This window comes from Micrasema longulum, unplaced genomic scaffold (genome assembly GCF_059751315.1).
Source record: "Micrasema longulum isolate JH-2025_06_02 unplaced genomic scaffold, ASM5975131v1 h1tg000416l, whole genome shotgun sequence".
NCBI lineage: Eukaryota > Metazoa > Arthropoda > Insecta > Trichoptera > Brachycentridae > Micrasema > Micrasema longulum.
Genome location: NW_028277616.1, coordinates 492,968 through 513,016, shown reverse-complemented (window position 1 = coordinate 513,016; position 20,049 = coordinate 492,968). Strand labels below are relative to the sequence as shown.

General features: G+C 32.9%; 1 protein-coding gene across 1 annotated transcript in view; it reads left to right on the top strand.

Annotated features, from left to right (window-relative positions):
* The first annotated feature begins 7,850 nt into the window (after nucleotides 1–7,850).
* Nucleotides 7,851–20,049, top strand: part of LOC148281723 (immunomodulatory peroxidase-like) — a 31,668-nt gene continuing 19,469 nt past the window's right edge. Inside the window, exons 1-2 of the mRNA XM_088226256.1 lie at nucleotides 7,851–8,253; nucleotides 13,424–13,587. Coding sequence (XP_088082382.1) covers nucleotides 7,859–8,253; nucleotides 13,424–13,587 — 559 coding nt within the window. The 5' untranslated portion in view covers nucleotides 7,851–7,858. The remainder of the gene's footprint in view (nucleotides 8,254–13,423; nucleotides 13,588–20,049) is intronic.

The following is a 20,049-nucleotide window of genomic DNA, read 5'->3' as shown; positions in this document are numbered from 1 at the left end:
CAGCTGGTAGAAGCATTAACTTATCGTTCTACTGATTTCAGCATCAAGAGAAAGGTCAGAAATAAGTAAGACTTCCAGTAGTTTAACGGTGGGTAAAACGGTACTCCCTGCGTTGGGTAGTGCCGTATCCTGAATCAATAACTGGGCGCTCTTTCTCAACTAGATATTCAGAACACATAAGATCCTTTAAAAATAAAAAAACAAGATTCTCAATTTGCCAATCACTTAATTGAAAATAATCATAAAATTCATATCTCAAATAAACCAATTCCATTACACGTTGAAAGCAAAGGGCGTAAACTTAATATACTTGAACAATTGGAAATTAATAAATATCTAAATAATCCTAATTTAAAAATAATAAATTAACAAACCAACCTAATATCTTCACCACTATTAAACATATTTAAATAGACTGTTATTCTTCACTTTGTTCCTTTTTGTACACGCTTATATGGCGCGTAATTAATAGGTGAATCATGTTACAATTGCATTTATATATTTCGAAAAAGAAATTCTTAAAAATAGAAATATTGTATAATAATACATTTATGTTTATATAAATTTCCTCATAATATTTCAATCATGTTTTAAAATTAAAATGAACAGCATCCTGTTATAATATTATTGATATTTTTTCGACAGCAATTATCTAAATTTACAAAACTATAAAGTTTAGTTAATTATCTCACAAAACATACTTGTATGTCAATAAATACTTACTTTGTTATATTTTCCCCGAAATTCAAATATAAATACCTAAATTCCCCATTACCTATTAAACACTTAGCCTTACCCTTAACCATTGGTTTTTCCCTCAATTATGATTAATGTACATGCCATAGTTCATAAGATTATTTTTATTTTCTACCTAAGTACCTTGAATTATATAACTATATAAGGACATTCAATCCAAATAATCTTCACATTCGTTTGAAAATGCCCTAATAAGGCGAAACAATTGTCACGAAGTTTTTATTTTTATATGTTTATATTTGTAAAAATAAAATAAAGTGTGTAGACTCAAATCAGTGTTTGATTTCTAATTATAAGTTTAGAAACCTTGGTCAACCAGTAGCAAAAGTTGCAACAATTATATTTTTTCTTTTGGCAACAGCGCAATGTACTGTGCCAAATATTATTATATGTAATAGAATATATTATTTTGAATGTTTAAAATATATATTTAAGAACGAAAATGTATTTAAAAGTAATTCAAATACTCGTAGATCAAATCAAAGAAGAAATCGTGTGCGCTTGAAATACCACATCGTAAAACGTGGCTAGCACAGAGATATTTATTGGCCCAAAAAAGTTAATTCTTTTTAACTGATAATATTTCATTGATCCCAAACTTTCAAACTCTTTTGACGGGTATGTTTGAGGGCGCCGGAATATTATTCCCAATAATAATTTCTGTGAAATTATGAGAGGCTTTAAAATGGATGCCGCACAACCACCCCAGCCAACTATTTCATAGGTTGCAGTGGATTGAAACAGAGCAAAGTACACACTTCTGAGAGTGCCAATATCCAGAATGTCTCTTAGAAAGCAGAATAGAAATAGATGGCAAAGCTTTCTCAACCTAGAGTTTAGTGGCTGGACCTGAGCCTCTCATCGCAAATTCCTATCAATGATAACACCAAGGTATTTTATGGAATCTACCCGTTGCAGAAGTTGATATGTTTTATCACAGTAAATTCCTAGATTAAGCGTATTGCTTACAGTCATATGTCAATATATTTACGAAAACTTGATATAGGTCAGTATAATGATATACATAGGTACATAAAATTTTTAATAAGTTTTAGAGGAACACAGATTTCCATAGGTTCAACACGAGAAATAAAGATATGCCAGTTGTGTCCACTACTAGACTGCAAAAAATGATAATTATTTTGCCTCAAACTGCATACGGTTCTACAACAAGGTACCTCTTGAAATTTGGCTTTGCCAACAAATCTTTTTTAAGATTTTGTCAAGCAAAGGTTATTTGGAAAGAGCTACTATAGAGTAGAAGAATATTCGCAAGACAAGACAGATTGGCATTAGATTCATGTTTATTGATTTCAGTTTGTTGATTTTAATTGCATTGTTGATTTGAATTTATTCGTTTGTTAGGTTTAATTGACTAATTGTTGAACTGTATTATGTAGTTATAATTTATTGGCATTTATAAATGACAACACACCCGACAGACGTTGTCCTGCCCGAACGTTAGCTTGCCTGCTATAGGCTGGTTGAACGAACATGTCAAAATACGTAAATGCGTGTTGATGAAGAAAAGTCAGACAACTTTTTACCCTTTGTTTTTCAGAAATCATTATTTACAAAACCACACTCACGAAGGATGGGATAATAAAATAGCATTATATCAACTAATTAGTTTACCCGAAAAAAAATTTTGATTATGATCCTTAAGATAAAAATAACTTTATTTAATTTACTTACATACAACTTTGAATTATCTATCCGTACCTCTGTTTTTGTATAGATACATTTAACTCTTTAATAAAGATACCAGTCTCGAAGATGTCGCGAAAGCGATGAAACCGGTCACTGGATATTCCAAATTTGTGGATTAAAGTATCACTCGCCTTTTATTTATATAATAAATTACATGAACTTCCATCAAGAATTTTCACTTACAAACTTAAATAGGTAGGTACTTTGGTACTTTTGTTTGTGGTTGAATTCCAAAACCCGGAAAAAAATTCAAATAAAGATACTCTTTTTGCAAATGTCAAACTCTACGCTACTTACGCCAGTGATGCATTCTGTGTAAGAACGCGTTTTCAAAAATGTCTCGAATATCGGTTTAAAATTTTTAAACTTTACTAAAAATCCATTAAAAATATGTTAACATGTAGAAATTAAGAAATTGTTAGGAAATTAATCAATTCAGTATGTATTGAAAATAATTGATGTTTCAAAACGTTAAAATACAAACTTTTTTAATTAACAAAAAAACAACATTCTACAATTTTTTGAATATGCATTTCAGACGAATGCAACCCTGGAAAATCGATAAAAACACATATGTGCTTCTAACTTCTCCTGAATATATTGAAGATGTTATTGTTTGTAAACCTTGAGTACGTGAATTAGAAATTTTGCAAAAAACCGCACGTAATTCTGTCAAGCCATTTACGAGTTTTTGCGAGACACAACACGGCGATTCTTTTATATATATATATATATATTCAATGAATTCTATGCAAAGAAAACACTTTACTCATAGAATTAAGAGTAGTCCAGAAACCGCACACGCACATCAAAAGAAGGCGACTCAACTACTCATAAATGAGTAGGTTTACGTTTTGACCCATTAGTGGGCTATGTATAGCGTGTGAGCTCGCTAATATATGACAGTATAATTTTTATTGTCTTTGAATTTCCTAGAGTTTTAACCATCGAATAAAAAGAAGATTGCAAATAAAATCAACAGACAATGGAAATTTGATGTGTATTATTTTAATAGATTGTTTATAACAGAAAAATACATAGAGAAATATGCATTTTTATTTTTTGTAATAAAAACAGTCTAGTAAATTCGAATAAATAAAAATACGCTTTATATTAACAATATTAATTAAAATGCAAAAATAACATTGAATACTTGAAAAATAAATATTACTGAGTGTTACAAACATAATTTAAAAAACGGATAGCGATTAAAAGTAAAAACTATCTTTAGTATAATTCTTATAGCGGTAAATACATAAACATTATAAAACAGGAGTTATACGAATACAAAAATAATATTGTAACTAGGCGGCTACCTACACGGTTAAATTTCGAAACACCACGCAACTTCTTATCTCGGCTACGCTATGTAAAAAGAAAAAAAATATTTAAATTAATAATTTCATCACGTCATGAAGTCACCCCTGGGTAGCGCCTGCTAACGTCAATCAACAAAAACATTCTCGTTTTAATTACAATATTTCGGCTACGCCATAAATCTCTTTTTTTAAATAATTTCTCACGTCACAAAGTCGCCCCTGGGTAGCGCCTGCTAACGTCAATCAACAAAAACATCCTCGTTTTTATAACAGTATTTCGGCAACGCCATGAATTTCTTATAAAAAATGTCAAAACGTCACAAAGCCACTCTCTGAGTGTCGCTACTGACATCATTTACAAAAACATAATTATTTGTGCTTTTTTCAGGTACGAAACATTTTTTTTAAATACACCTACCTAACCGATAAAATAAATACTATTAGTAATTAAACCAAGGTGTGCTTTAAAGTTCCGTATGGCCAAATAATATTATTTATTATTAGAATATTATTGACATGTAGTTCAAGCATTGCTGCATTCACGTTGCTTTACTTCTGAGAGCTCAACTGCTATGTTTTTCTATGGTTATGTTAATGTCATCTGTCATGTATTGGCGAGCTCACAGGCTATACTTACGCCCCATTAGTTTCTTTGTAGACGTCGCTCAGTACGCAACTCCTGATTTAAATTTAACTATGCCGTGTTGTGTCATTTTAAAGTGAAGAAATACTGCTAGGATCTTAAAGAAACAGGATGCAATCACATTTGTGTGTACATAACAAATGCATTCCTTAAAAATTAAATTATTTTTCCAACTGCCAGATTGTCGAAAAAACAAAATTTAAATTTCGTTAGTGTTGCCAGGGAAGTAATTTTTTTTACCTTACTTTGCTCATCTAATGAGATAATTAACTAAAATTGAATCGCAAATTAAACAACTCTGTTGTGGACGTTTGACCGACATTATCTTCAAAACATCAAATATTATTTGACATGATATACAAATATCCGTTTCATGTCAAATAAAATTTGTTTTATATTTTAAGTTCAAAGTTCATTAATTCAATTACTCTTATTAAATGACCCTTTACTTATCTACTCTGTTGCGTCAATCAATGTTTCCGCGTGCACAATAAAATTTTAGAGAAATTAACAGATTGCTTTTTTTTAACCTTTCATTTGTGTTATGGTTATATTCTTCGCGATCTGGCAATATTACCCGGTGACTTTAAGCATGCGCGCGGCGAAAGTGTGTCTAAGTGAGGGAATTATTGGACTCAGTCCGATGTATTCAAATATGATTCTACGCTCCTTCTGGACTATACTTAATTCTATGACTTTACTATAACTAAAACTAAAAAAATAAATCCAATCAAACATGTTAATAGCCTACTGTAAAAACAAAGTAAATAATATATTTATCCTAGAGATTCCTCACACTTGGCCATTTGGAAAACATTCTTTAATACAATATTTACTTTTAATTGAACTGTTCATGCAGAAAAAATTCGCCTTGTCAGCTAATTCTACTATATCAAATGGAACACCTCCATAAACACGATTAATCTTGATCTCATATCATTTTGCATTTATGTAACAAATATAAAAAGTGACGTGTGAACATTTGATTAAATATGTAATCAAATTGTATGAAAACACTAACATTCAAATATTATATTTATCAATAAAAATTCGGGTACCGATGAAATTCTGGGGTCGGCCCCAGATATTGAATTAAATTGAATTCCATATTTATGTTCATATGCTGGTGATGGATGTGGATTTTTTTTTAAATCCGAAAGTGAGCTAAATGTGTGAATCGGGTTGTGGTCCCGTGGATAGTGTGTCGTGAACTCACGGATTAAAGCTCCGCGGTTCGAACCCCGCTCCTCCACAACTTGATTCCCATTTTCTTACAGTGAGTACAACTCGTTGAAAATGACCCCCAATTTTAGCATCTATTTGTTTATTTTATTTCATTTGTTTACTTAATTTATTTGATTTGCTTCACTCATTTTTATTAGTTTTACTCATTTTATTTATTTCACTTTATTTATATATTTTGTTTATTATACAGGGTGTTCTTTAAACCCTGTCACATCCGAAACCACATGATCAGTATGAGCAAGAAGACATATTGGCACATAAAAATATTTTTTTAGAACGAATAAAATTTTAAAAAATAAAATATAAAAAAAGCAAATGGTTGCTTACTTCTGCAGGGGTGAAACGAGGAGGGAGAAGGGGTGAGTCTGACACTGAGCCGCGCTCCCCTCACTTCTCCCCTGCAGAAGTAAGCAACAATTTGTTTTTTCAAATATTTTATTTTTAAAACTTTTGAAGAAAAATTTCTTTGTTTTAAATATTTTTTTAAATATGCTAATATGTCTTCTTGCCCATACTGATCATCGTGGTTTCGGATGTGACGGGGTTTAAAGAACACCCTGTGTATACGGCTTAAGCCAATTACAACAGTTATATGAAGAAACATATGTACAAAAAATTGAACAAAAATAACAAATAACAATGTATCAAAGTTACTGATATTTCTTCCGGAGTAACTCAGGGATCGCAATTGGGCCCATTGTTTTCAACGCGTATATATGTATATATATTCAACGTGATATTTATGTTGTATTTAGGAACGCAATTTTTTTTGTGTACGCAGACAATAAAAAAAATATACCTCACAACCAATATCTAAAACATATTTACACACCCAAAGAAACCGATTTATGTATATTTCATATATTTACGTGGATATCTTATCCGTTTATATGTTCTTGTATATTTTTTGTTATTTTTTTTACATGTATTACTGTTGATATCCTTAATAAATAATATAAAATAAAGATATGCAGAGGTAATAAAATCGAAAGGAAACGTAAAGAGCGAATGGATAGTGAATAAACGACCAAGAAGAATAACGATGCGTATGTGGTTGGTTGCAGGAAACGATATATCATCCACAAAAAGAAGAGAAGTTGAATACAGTAAAGGGCGTTGGTTCATCACATACTTTCAAAATGTATTAATGTACTACCGTGAAAGCTTTTATTCTGGTTTTGATGGCTCCTCCCCAGCTCACATTCTATTATGTTAACGATGAACGTACCAGAGCGAAGTAAATGTTAGTGTCCTGTGATCAATGGCGTTCCATATTTCCTTGAAGACACTAACCAGTTTCCGTATTTTTATAGAGACAATGCCAATGTGATTAGTTGAGTCACTTGACCGGACTTCTGCTATCAATAAAAACACCTAGATATTTCAACAGTTTCACTTTCTCCAAAGATAAACAGCCGCATTAATTGATATGCTTATTACATGTATAGCTCTTAAGGTCAATTTGCTCGTTGTTAAGGCCAGTCATCAAAAAAGTCAATATTTTAGTTTTAGTGGCATTGATAGTCAGCAAACATAGATCAAACCAATCATGTACTCTGTTAAAGCCAATGCTTTTGGAGAATGTTTTATTCTGGGTATCTCTTGTAAAAATGCCCCAATGGTCCCAAAACGCTTATTTTTAGTACACCGTTGTTTCTGTTTGAGGTGTATAGAGTTCATTATTAATGATGGAGTTCTTCCACCAGGGTAACTTTTAAACCGCCGCAGTGAAATGTTCTTCAATGTTTAAGAGTTTTTTAGACAGTAGTTTACGGATTACAGTGTCAAAAACGTTTGCAAAATCTATGAAAATATCTAGGATTTTTTCACTCTGATCAATATTGCCGATAATTTAGTCGATTAGTTCACTTATAGCGCCTTAAGAAAATGTTTTTTATTCCTCTTTTGAATAATTTTGTCCAAACTCCGGTGTATCTCGGTGAGGATATAATTTCTAACTAAATCAATACTTTTTTTAATTGGATCAACAATAGCATAAATCGCTACTCAGATAATTAATCGCATTTTTTTTCATTCAAATATTACCGTCATAAATTTAGTCAGCTGCGGGTGGTGTCAATTTAATTTGAACAGCTTTTTTAAATAACTACTAACAGAAAAAGAGAACGTGCATCTTAAATCAACTGTCGTGTACGTTTTTCCACCATAGTTCAATCATTTTCGAATGGTTTTTCGTCCGGCTATTACGTGCGAATACGTCGTCAATTGCTCGGAGACCATTTTAAAAATGAATGTTTTAAGGACTTCGTTGTTTTTAGTTTTTTTTTTCCTAGCCTTAAATAGTTGCAATTGCACTATAAGTCCTACAAAAGCTCCCACCGTCGCGCCTAAATGTAATCCAACAACTAAAATTGCTCCTGTTAAAGGGGCAGTCCCTCCCACTAATAGTTGCCCCATGAATAAAGTGGTCACAACCGCTAAACTAGTGGTTGACGCAGCCAAGGGGGTGGTAAAAAAAGTTGTCCCCGTTGTAGCTGCCGTGGCTAAGAAAATCTTCGACGCTCGAAATTCCGATGAAGTTAACTCTCAAGAAGCAAAGAAGATCTATCCTCCGAAACCGTAAGTATTAGATATCATTTATGAATATTCAAAGCATTGTGGTCAAACTTTTAAATGAATGTAAGTAAATACATTTGTATACATTAATTTATATGCCCTTGAGTTATCTTTATTTTTACAACCGCTGAACCAATTTTTAATGTCTACCGGTTTCGAGATGAACCCGTCGCTTCGTCAGGACACTCGCTACATTGACATGTAAACAACACCTTCACCTTCACCTTCTCCATCACTACAGTATACATAGTATTCAAGAAAATAGTTCAAATCTTGCACAGTTTAAGGGATTCGACAACCACCGAATGGACATGGACTGAATGCATTCGATTATTAATCAGTGTATATTAGTATTTACATGGTAAGTACGTCTCGAAACCGATAGGGTTTATAAAGTCATAAAGAATATTTCTTCTTCTTGAGGTGCCTTGTCAGGTCCCCCCGACGTTGGCGATCACTACAGCAAAAGCATCTCGGTCCTGCGCTACTCTTTTATTCCGCAGCCAGGACAACTGCTTATTGAATTTACTCGCCATAGTGATTGGAAAAAGATGACCAGAGTTGTTTCTCGTTGCCTTCTCTGGTGGATTTTTCTGTCGGGGTTACCTTCCCTTAGCTTGTTGGTTCTGGTTTTGAGACCTCAGAAACTCGCTTTTCATCCTCTCGTTATATGCTGTGATCACACCGTTATGAGTGTGATTCCATTGCCCAAGGTTCGCGACGTGGACGCTAACGAGTTAGACTAGTCAGTAGTGTTGCCGATGGAATGCAACTGGGCGTTCGCAGCATTTTATAGAATCACACCCTCCAGCAAGATGACTCACTGCGACCCTACTGACGGTTTGAACCCCAAAGAATATTTAAGAGAAGTAAATGTGGAATTCTGAATTCTATGGACTATTACTTTCACATATTTAGCCCGCGTCTTATACAAATAATAATTTATGAAGCAGGCAGAACCAAAGGGTATGTATGGATAAGGTGTATGCATTAGAGATGGGCGTTTCTTTTTTTTATAAAAATGGCAATAACAGTTGCCATTTCACTAATTAAGCTGTATCGTGAAGACGTTTAAAAAATAACAGTTTAGTTCGAAATATCGAAGAAGCTAGAAATGTATGCCAGGAGAGACGTGTGTGGCGGTCCATTCTCTCTGCCTACCTGAAAATGGTGTAGTGGTAGTAGGAAAAGATAGATAATTAAAAATAGACATTTCAAATAATAGTGACTTATACCAGATCCAATGTGGAGATTGTAACCATTAGTACCTCGGCTAAAAATCAAATATTAGAACGAAAGAACATCGTCGAGCCCCTAATATCCAATACCTTCTCAGAATTCACCAAGCAAATAATGGAATCGAACTACCCTTTTGAAACATATGAAATCAAACGCCTTCATTCTATAACAAGTAAAGGGGAAAATAATTAATAACTTAGATAATCTAGAAATACAAAAAACCAATCGTAAAAAACATAAATTATTGGTATTATATTTTAAACTCCCTTACCAATACATACAGCATTCCCGTGATATATTATTCTTATCCTTAGAGATGGGGGTCAGTGCTATGCAAGCTCCTGACATCACTGCGACCTGTAAAGATATTTTGTGATGGGTCCCCGTGAATAGTTCTCGCCCTCCGAGCCCAGGTCTATAAATAGCCTGGCTACTGTGTCAAAAGCGAGAGTTTACATTTTGGTAAATCTCCCCCTCCAAGCCCAGATCCGTAAATCAAGCTATTAGGTTGGGGGCGAGCTCTTTTACATCTTTAGATTTAACCAATGGTCCCCCAAGAATGAGGTTCCTTTTGTGATGTAAAGTATTCACATAGAATGTGGATAGGTGTTTCCTCATCTGCACTGTATAACTTACATCTAAAAGTTTCGGAAAGGTTTATTCTAGCAAGATGTTTGTTCAATCTGCAGTGCCCTGGGCGGGCTCTAGTGATAACCCTCACTTGATTTCGGCTGAGTTTAATTTGGTCAAAATCAAAACTTTGCGAGTATCATTTTATCAGTTCCCTCGCATGGTACTAACCAAGTACTTTTTGCAGAACATTTTTTTTAAATTTATTATTTTAAAAAAATATATTTGAAAATTTATTTATTAACCCTATCGGATTATTACATTAATTTTACAAAAATATGATAAACGTTTTTTATTCTTACTCTGTTGTTCAAAATAATATTTTTTACATCTTTTGAATAGTTTGTTTGAATCTTTTGTTTAGTTTTGTCTGGTAGTTTATTGCATAATTTCAGTCCCTGGTTTATTAGTCTCGATTGTCCTTGTCTTGTTTTAGAAAGTTGTTTGTGATATTTTTCTGATATTCTCGTATTATGTCCGTGTTGACTACAATTTTTTACAAGTTTTAGTTCTTCGTCTACAATTACATTAGTGGCTAATTTGTTAATACATTTTAATGATTCTAGTTGAAAGAGTTCAGTTATATTTAATTGCTTAGTTTGTTTAAAAAGTTCTCTAGTTGCAGTTAGATGGGGAAGGTCATATACTAACTTTAATATTTTATTTTGTTGTCTTTGTAGTCTGTTTTTGTCATTTTGATATCCTGTTCTTCATAATTACACTCTGCTTTCTGGCCCATGACTTAATCTCATTACCAGAAGCACATTTAGGAAACTCACAGTAGGGTTCAGGGCCGATTGGCTGTCTCAGCTCCAGCCTTGCCAATTCATCAGCTGCTTTACTGTTGGTGTTTGAGGGTCCAGGTACAAAAATATCATACTTACTCGTTATTTAAACCCCTTCTTTTTCAACCCCTCTCCACCCTTGTCAGTACCTCATTTCTGTATATTTATGCTTAGTTTATAGTAACATCTGTAGATTGACGGAATTGTGCCATCTGAACCTAAAACCTAGTTGTGCTTTGAAACAAACTCAAGTGCTCTAAAAATAAGATGTTTCATTCAAACAAACAAACCATCACGCCGTTTCCCCGTAGAGACAGACAGATATGATAGAACTCCATATCACTCTGTCTTTTTTTTTTTTTTTTTAGAAACCTGAAATTTCTTTGCCCGAATTTAGAGTTTGCGGTAGACCCCGTGATCCATCCTCTAGTTTGACTTATAGTAGTGCGGGAGTGTTCCTTTTGGGATTTGAAATAATAATTTGCTTTCACAAACATTATTATTCTAGAGATACATAATTGCCTTATATCTAAGATCTTGAATTCCTCAAATAACTTGACGCTGGGGTACCTGAAGGGCTTTTTGAAATTATCTTGATCGTCGATTTTTGAGCAGATTCGAGAGGTTTTAATATTGATTTATTAGTGCTTACCATCCTATTATGCCATAAGTTATAATTGAGTTACATAAAATATTATATAATTGTTTTAGTTTAATTAAGATTTTACGAATTGACTTGGAGGTATGGGAAAGTTTTCAAATTTTTGGTATTATATCGTGTATTCTAGTGGTTCTGTCCATTTAAAATGTTTATCAATAATTATTCCCAAATATTTTATATGATGTACTGATTCAAGTATTTTAGAGCATATTTTTAATTGATGATTTTGTTTTGGCTGTCCCACTGTGATTTTGCCAAATGTAATGTTTTTTTTTTTTGTCAATATTTAAAGTTAAGATATTGTTATCCAGCCACATTTTTATCACATTGACACCGTTTTGAGCCGCAGAATGAGTTTCATCCCATTTGTTACTTGTAAAAATTAGAGCAATGTCATCTGCAAATGCAATTATGTCTTAATTTGTTACGTGCGTCAGACATAGATTATAAATTTACAAAATGAACAAAATCGGTCCCAAAATACTACCATGAGGTACTCCAAATCCTAATTTAATTTTGAGGAAACGTGGTCTTTATGAGACTGAAAAATTGTGTTGGTTGGTGCTTATTGCAGTAAAATGCCTTAACTATGGTATTAATTATACAGATATACATAAATACCTTGTTTTTAAAACTGACTGAATATTTGTTAATTATCTTTGTTTTTAAGTTAGTCTTCTTTGTTTATTCTCAAATGTAATTTCAAAAAAGTAAATTGTTAAGTGTCCTCGGCACGGGAAACCCCAGTGAAGTCACATTATTTTTTTTAATTTTAGTTTGTAGGCGAAAAATATGAATAAATAAATAAATTGCCAGATATAAAAGACTCAAAATGTAAAACAAATTTTTAAATAAAAATAACTGCACATATAAATAGTGTAGCGAGAGATTTTTTTGAAAAATATATGTAAATCAAAAAACGTAGTACTTTATATAATTGGTACACACATTATTTATATTTTTATGTATTTCGTTGCTTTATATTTGTTTTATTATATATTATACTATATAATTTATGCTTAAGTAACATGTATTCTTGACACAAATATATACTTTACATTTGTATAATAATGATTATTAATTTCTTACATTTGATTAGCTAGGCATTTATAATTAAGTAGTTTTAGTTTTTCTTTTTTACGTTATTGTTTTATTAGTATGGGACTACTTATTTCATTTTCATTTTCATTTCATTTTATTTTTGCACCACAACAGGCCAGGAGGCCCAATCACAGTGGTGAATTACATCACAGAACACCCAGGCCTGAGAAAAACCACATTTTTAATTTTTGTGTTCTCACCGGGAATCGAACCCGGAACCTTCCGAGCGTGAGTCAAGCGTCTTGACCACTACACCACGGAGGCCGCTGACTTATGCTCTAAAGATAGAAAATCTCCATCTTAGAACAGGCTGTGCCATGTTAGATGGAGACTATTAGAAACAGAGAACACTCCGTTTTCACTTTACATTAATTGGTTTTATATAGATTCCCTGTTATTAAGTATGTATTTTTTTTTTGCAATAAATTTATAAATAATAAAAATAAAATAATAAAATCGAATTAACCTTACCTCCAAAAGATTGCTTTTTTTAGTATCAAAAACGGTAAAGACTACCACCATAACCCCTTCCCCAAAACTTGTTGCTAAAAAAGTAGTGAAATCTCCAATCAAATTTTTGTAATGCCGGAGTTCAGATAAAGTGGATCCAGTTGAATCAAAAAAGTTGATTGCCCAAAGACGTTAGTAGTTGAAGGTTGATCTCTTGAATTTTATCATTATTTCATCACTCGTACGATGTAGTCATGTAAATGCCATTTTTTTAGTGATATTCCTTATTATCATGTTTTTATTTCAGGAATGAGAAGTTTGTGCCTCCTTGCTGCGGCCGAGTGATCCCTCCCTGTGACGCTACCAAAAAGTTTCGTAGTTTCGACGGATCCTGCAACAACTTGGCCCACTCAGATTGGGGAGTACCTAACTCCACGTACTCTAGACTTCTTCCTCCTTCTTATGCCGATGGTAAAATAATTTCAATTTTCTTCGAATCACTGTTTTGTTGAAACTAGTCAAAACACTCCAAAAATATGTTTAAAATGTTGATTTTTCTAATATTCCATATGTATCTATATAATTTATTATGTAAATAAAAGGCGAGTGATACTTTAATCCACAAATTAAGAATATCCAGTGACCAGTTTCATCGCTTTCGCGACATCTTCGAGACTGGTATCTTTATTAAGGTGTTCAATGTATTTATATAAAATAGAGGTAAGGATAGAGAATTCAAAATTAAATAAAAGTAAATTAAATAAAGTTATTTTTATCTGAAGGATCACTATCAATTTTTTTACGGGTTAACTAATGAGTTGAAATAATGCTATTTTAATTAGTTTAACTATTTGTTTTTTTTTCTTAAACTCATAAAAAAAGCATTATATCAACTCATTTGTTAACCCGGAAAATTGATAGTGATTCTTAAGATAAAAATAACTTTATTTAATTTACTTTGATATAATTTTGAATTATCTATCCTTACCTCTGTTTTTTTACTTGAACTCCTTAATAAAGATATCAGTCTCGAAGATGTCGCGAAAGCGATGAAACCAGTCACTGGATATTCCAAATTTGTGGAATAAAGTATCACTCGTCTTTTATTTACATAATAAATTACAATGAACTTCCATCGAGAATTTTCTCTTACATACTTAAATGTTTTGTATCTGTATAACGTGATTTTTTTTCTTTAGTTAATTTAGTCAAGTTTTCTTTGTTCGAACAGCGAAAATTTTGCTGTTTTTTTACAGACCGTTTCTCATTAAATAGGTACGCTGTTTATACCCATTGTAGACCTGGGCTGGTATTCTAAACGCTAGAGCGCATAAAGAACACTTTGTCAGCGTGGATTAAGTACGTAAATTCCCCAGAGGGTGGTGTTCCGAACAAATGAAGCAAAGTGTAGTCGCCTGCAAAAAATAAAAATCCACAATTGAACTACCACTAGTGGTTCATAAAACAAAGTAATTTTATTTATTCCTTTAAAAAAATATATAAATCAACTCTATTTAATCATTTCAAAGATGGTGAACAGTAATTTACATTTGTTAGTTTATAGCGCTTTCTTTATTTACTTTTGTGTGGACATATATATGGATATATCGTGGTTAAGTAAAGGTGACCATTTGCAAAAATGACGAAATTGAGATTATTTACTTTGTCGTATCGTATTAACATAATACTTGGCTGGTAAAAATGCCAAGTCAATCAGACACTCTAAACAAAATTTAGTTTTTAAAATATGTGACCATTTAATAGAAGCTCAAAGATTTTTGACAAGTAAAACTGACCAACACACATCGTCATTTTTATTAGTAAATTTAAGACCCAAAGAATTGACCAAGTAACATTTTACGTGTAGGTAGATGTCACCAGTAAAGAGTTAGTTAGAGTTAGTAGTAAGTATAAATACTTACTAACAAAACAACAAACAACAAACTATTACAACACGAAGCGGACTTATCTCCACTGGATATCTTTTTTCTTGATATTTACCTGAAAGTCGTTCTTTCATAGTCCTTTTCATCTTAGGAAACAGAAAAAAGGTAGTTGAATACGGTGGCTGATCATCAATGCAGTCTTAATTTTTGACAAAAAGTTGCTAACAAGCCGTTAGGCTTGAGCTGCTGTCCGTCGTTTTTGCTCAAGAATTATCTTAAAAATTCGCCGATCACACCAAAACGCGTCTTATTTCTCGTAGTTTGAAGAAGAAAAAATTAAATATTATCGTTCTCATAATTTACCCAAATATTTCCATTTGCTGGCCATTTTCAACGAGTTGTAAATAACTCACTATTAGAAAATGGAAATAAAGTTGAGGTAGAGTAGGGTTCGAACCTCGGACCTCTGATCCGTGAGTCCGCAACACTAGCCACGGGACCACAACCCGATTCTATATAAGGTCGCAAAATATATAACGACATTCAATCCATTTAATCTTCACATTCGTTTGAAAATGCCCTTACAAGGCAAAACAACTGTCGCAGAAATTTTGTTTTTTTTTATTTTTTTATAAAGTGTTCGGTAGACTCAAATAAGCGTTTGATTTTTGTATACTATAAGTATAAATATGGAGTTCTAAAAAATAATCACCAAATCAATCAATAATGTGATTCTTCTCAAGTTGGGGTATTTTATTCTGTCATCAATAAATAAGAAAAAAACAATAACATCACAAAAAAAAATAAGAGGCATTTTCGAACCAATTCATTTGTAAATCTCATATTTTATTTATTTTTCTTGCACGTGTATGAAAATGTATCTAATACTACGGGTCAAATTAGGAGTAAAACATTCAAAATTATTAATTCGCCTATACAACTGATCACACAATGTTTTGCCTTGTTTAGACTTGTTTAAATAAGCAATTTTTTCATCTTGATTAATGATGAAATTTTTTAACAATTATTCAAATATTCCTAGTACCTAGTACATCATATCAACATTAAAACACCTGGTTAATTATTAAAGTCATTGTTGATATTGAAATGGAATCAATTGTAATTATTAAGAATAAACGGAGCTCCGCATCAGCGGATTATCCGCTTAGTTTAGAAGATCCGCATCCGCATAAATTATTTCAAATGTTTAACGGATGTGATCTTCTTTTTTATTTCATACATAGTTTTAAGTTGTTATCACAGACTAAAGATATTTAAATGCTTAATTTTTCATTTATTTTATTTTATTTATTTACAACAACAACAAACCATCACGCCGTTTCCCCGTAGGGGTAGGCATTACACATCCCTGTTTGACTCCTTTCGGAATATTAAACCACGATGTGAATGACCCATTCACCTTCACACATGCTGTGCTGTCCTTATACAGTGACGCAATAGCCCTTATCAGGTTACCATTTACTCCATACTCCGATAAAACCTTCCACAATTTCTCTCTGTCAACTCTATCAAATGCCTTTTGCAGATCGACAAATGCGCAGAAAAGTTTCTGATGTTTAGCCAGGAACTTTTCTGTCATATTTCGCAGAGCAAATATTTGATCCATACATCCTCTTCCATTCATAAATCCACTTTGTATATCCCAAACTCTATCTTTAGTCACTTTTCTTACTCTCTCAATCAGTATTCTGCCATAAATCTTTCCAACGGCGCTCAAAAGGCTGATATCTCTATAGTTTCCGCAGTCCACCCTAGAGCCTTTTCCCTTGTATAGAGGCATAACAACAGCTCTCTTCCAATCAGGGGGAGTGTATTTCTCCTCTAAACATAGGTTAAAGAGCTTATGCAGCCATACAAAAGTTATTTCTCCACCCGCCTTTATAAACTCTGTGGCAATGTTATCATAACCTTGCGCTTTCCCATTCTTCATATACTTAGCAGCATTTTTAATTTCTTCCATACTTATCTCTTTCGCATCGTCATCTGCAAATTACATTTATATATTCACTATACCTCACTCACTCCACTACTTCGGGAATTCCACTGGCTACGTTTTCCACAGAGGGTGGAATACAAACTCTGTTGGCTTATGTATAAGTCACTGCACAACTCTGCTCCAGAATATCTAAGGGAACTCTGCATTCCAGATGAACTAGTTGACAGACGTCTTACGCTTAGATCAGCTACATCTACGTCGAAAGGAAAAGTTATTGTACCTCTACGCAAACAGCGCACTAAATTCGGCGAACGTGCATTTGCCGTCGCAGGCCCTATGGCATGGAATGCTATCCCAGCAGAGGTCCGAAACTGTGAGAGTGAAGTGATGTTTCGGAAGAAACTTAAAACCCACTCGTTCTCTATGTTTTTCCTTTTTTTTTTAAAATGTTATAACTATTTTATTTTATTTTTACATCTGAGCATGTTTTTCATTCTTTATTTCAATTCTTAATTTTTAATTACTCTTAAAAATTTTCCTCATTTTTAATATTATTTCCATTTGCAAATACTCACTACAAACTACAAACTTTAAAATATCTCTTTTTCACTTAAATTTTAATTTTTAAACAACTTTCATTTATGTTTTTCTTTTTCCTTCTCTTTTTTATACTTTCATAATTAACCTTACATATAATTGCTTTATAATATGGAAACTTCACTGGTCCATTAGAATTAAGTCTAATTGTGTAAAATATTTAACTTTGTAACTGTACTGTATGTTTCCTGAATAAAAGAAAATAAATAAAGAAAATAAATAAATAAAAAAATAAAAAAATATCATTTGAATAAATTCTTAGCATGTGGTGACAAAGTATATTATTTTTCTTAAATTAAAAAGTTAAAATTAAATTTATATCTTTATATAATCACTTTGTAAAGCGCCCTTGAGGTATTATATTACGAAAATGGCGCTATATAAGTTATCCATAATAATAATAATTATTATATATACAGGGGTAGGCGCTTGAAGTGTTGCCAACTTCACACAGACTAAACGGCTAATGACAGTGAGCTCATGTTTTGACGTGTTAGTATGTTATATTGTTAATAATTCTACCGAAGCATATCGTTGTACATCGCAGTTAAAATAAGTTATCGAAATGGAATTCAAACTCAACAGTGTTATTACTCTGTATTTAACTGGAAAATTGCAACTAGCAATTTTTAATGAGCTATGACATTTACATGTGAACAAAATGTTTGTATATCGGACCATTTCACCTTGCAATGATACTGGTAGCATAATAAACGTCATGGAGGTGAACATCCAAAAACAGCAACATCGACAGAAATGGTCCGAAAGATGAAGGCTAGAATTCAACGTAATCCACGACAAAGCGCAGTTCAATCGGCGAAAAAACTCAATGTGTCTGCTCGTAGCATTGGGCGCATATTAAACAACGAACTACAATTGAAGCCCTACAAAATACAAAAAGTGCAAGATTTAACGCCTGCACAAAAGGCTGTTTGCCTAGCAAAAGCAAAGGTGTACAATGCAAATTAAAAGACTATTTAGACCAACGAATTGCTCTGCGAATGCAAGCGCCTGCATCAGTGATGGTTTGGGCCGCGGTAACTGCCACAGGACGCTCACCACTCGATTTCATTGAACAGGGCGTAAAGATAAATCAACAAAAAAAACCTTGAAAATGTTTTTTTTTTTTTTTTTTAATTTATTGGGGATATCAACAGTAATATATGTAACAAAAATACAACAAATAAAATATACAGAGAATAAAACCAATGACAGATATCCACAGAAATAACATTAAATACACGTACAATACATACTAGTGTGTTTGTGTGAATGTAAGTGAGTGAGAGGGTGGGTGAGTATTGGGATGAGAGTGGACATGTGTGTAAATATTGTAATGTGTAAATATTAAGTGTCAAGTGTCGAAAATACAAATATATTAAAAATATTAAGAATTAGAGATAAAATATAGTAAAATAAAATAAAATAAGATAAGATAAAATAAGACTTTATTATTGAAACTAAGTATAAGACAAAAAAGTATGTTTTAAGACGCGCATTTTAAATGTTATTTTTTTACAATCAAATGGATCAATAAGGGGAAAGTTCAAATTATATTCACTAACAAAACGTATAAGTGGAGAGTTTTGGGCATAGTTCGTACGAACTGCTGGCACATGAAATAGAGAGCTCGACGTGTGACGGGTGCGGTAGCCGGGGACATTTAATGACAGCTCCGACAAAAGAGCCGGACTATCAAGGCGTCCACTAAGTAGGTCATGAAGCACCCCCATGTCCAACAGTAGACGGCGATCTTCTAAAGTAAGCAAGTGGTGTTTTTTACATGATGCATTGTTACCTTGGGCAATTAAAAAATCGGTAGAACCCATTGGACGTTTCAACAAGACTCTGCACCATCGCATAAAGCCCGTGAAACCCAACGTTTTTTACAAGAAAAAGTTCCCAGCTTCATTTCATCACAACAGTGGCCTACATATTCCCCGGACTTAAACCCAATAGATTTTTCCCTATGGTCCATTCTAGAGGCCAAAGTATCAGCTAGCAAATATGAGACGGTCGATGCCTTAAAAATTGTTCTTCGCTCAGAATGGGACAAAATACCATCAGTCCACATTCGTGCAGTGTGTGAAGCCTTCTTGGACAGACTCGGCGCTTTTATCCGCGCTTTACACTTTGTATCCCGGAGCCGTGTAAACACATGATTATATAACAATGCGTTGTGTCCCGGTCCCGTGTTTTCACGTGGTTTACCAGCTGTCTAAAAAAATGCATTTTATTGACATCTAGTGACTTTTATTAGTACTTTTTTGCTGCTGGTAAACCACGTGAAAACACGGGACTGGGACACAGCAAATGGTTATTATAATCACGTGTTTATACAGCTCCGGGATACAAAGCACAAAAAAAGGATCGAGGCCCTGTATATGTGCGATCATTGCAATGCGCAATGTGGCTCTCCATAAAAGCCAATGTTGGCAAACTGTAATACAAAAATGACTAATTAAATGGTTTCAAATAAACATGAGAAGTTTT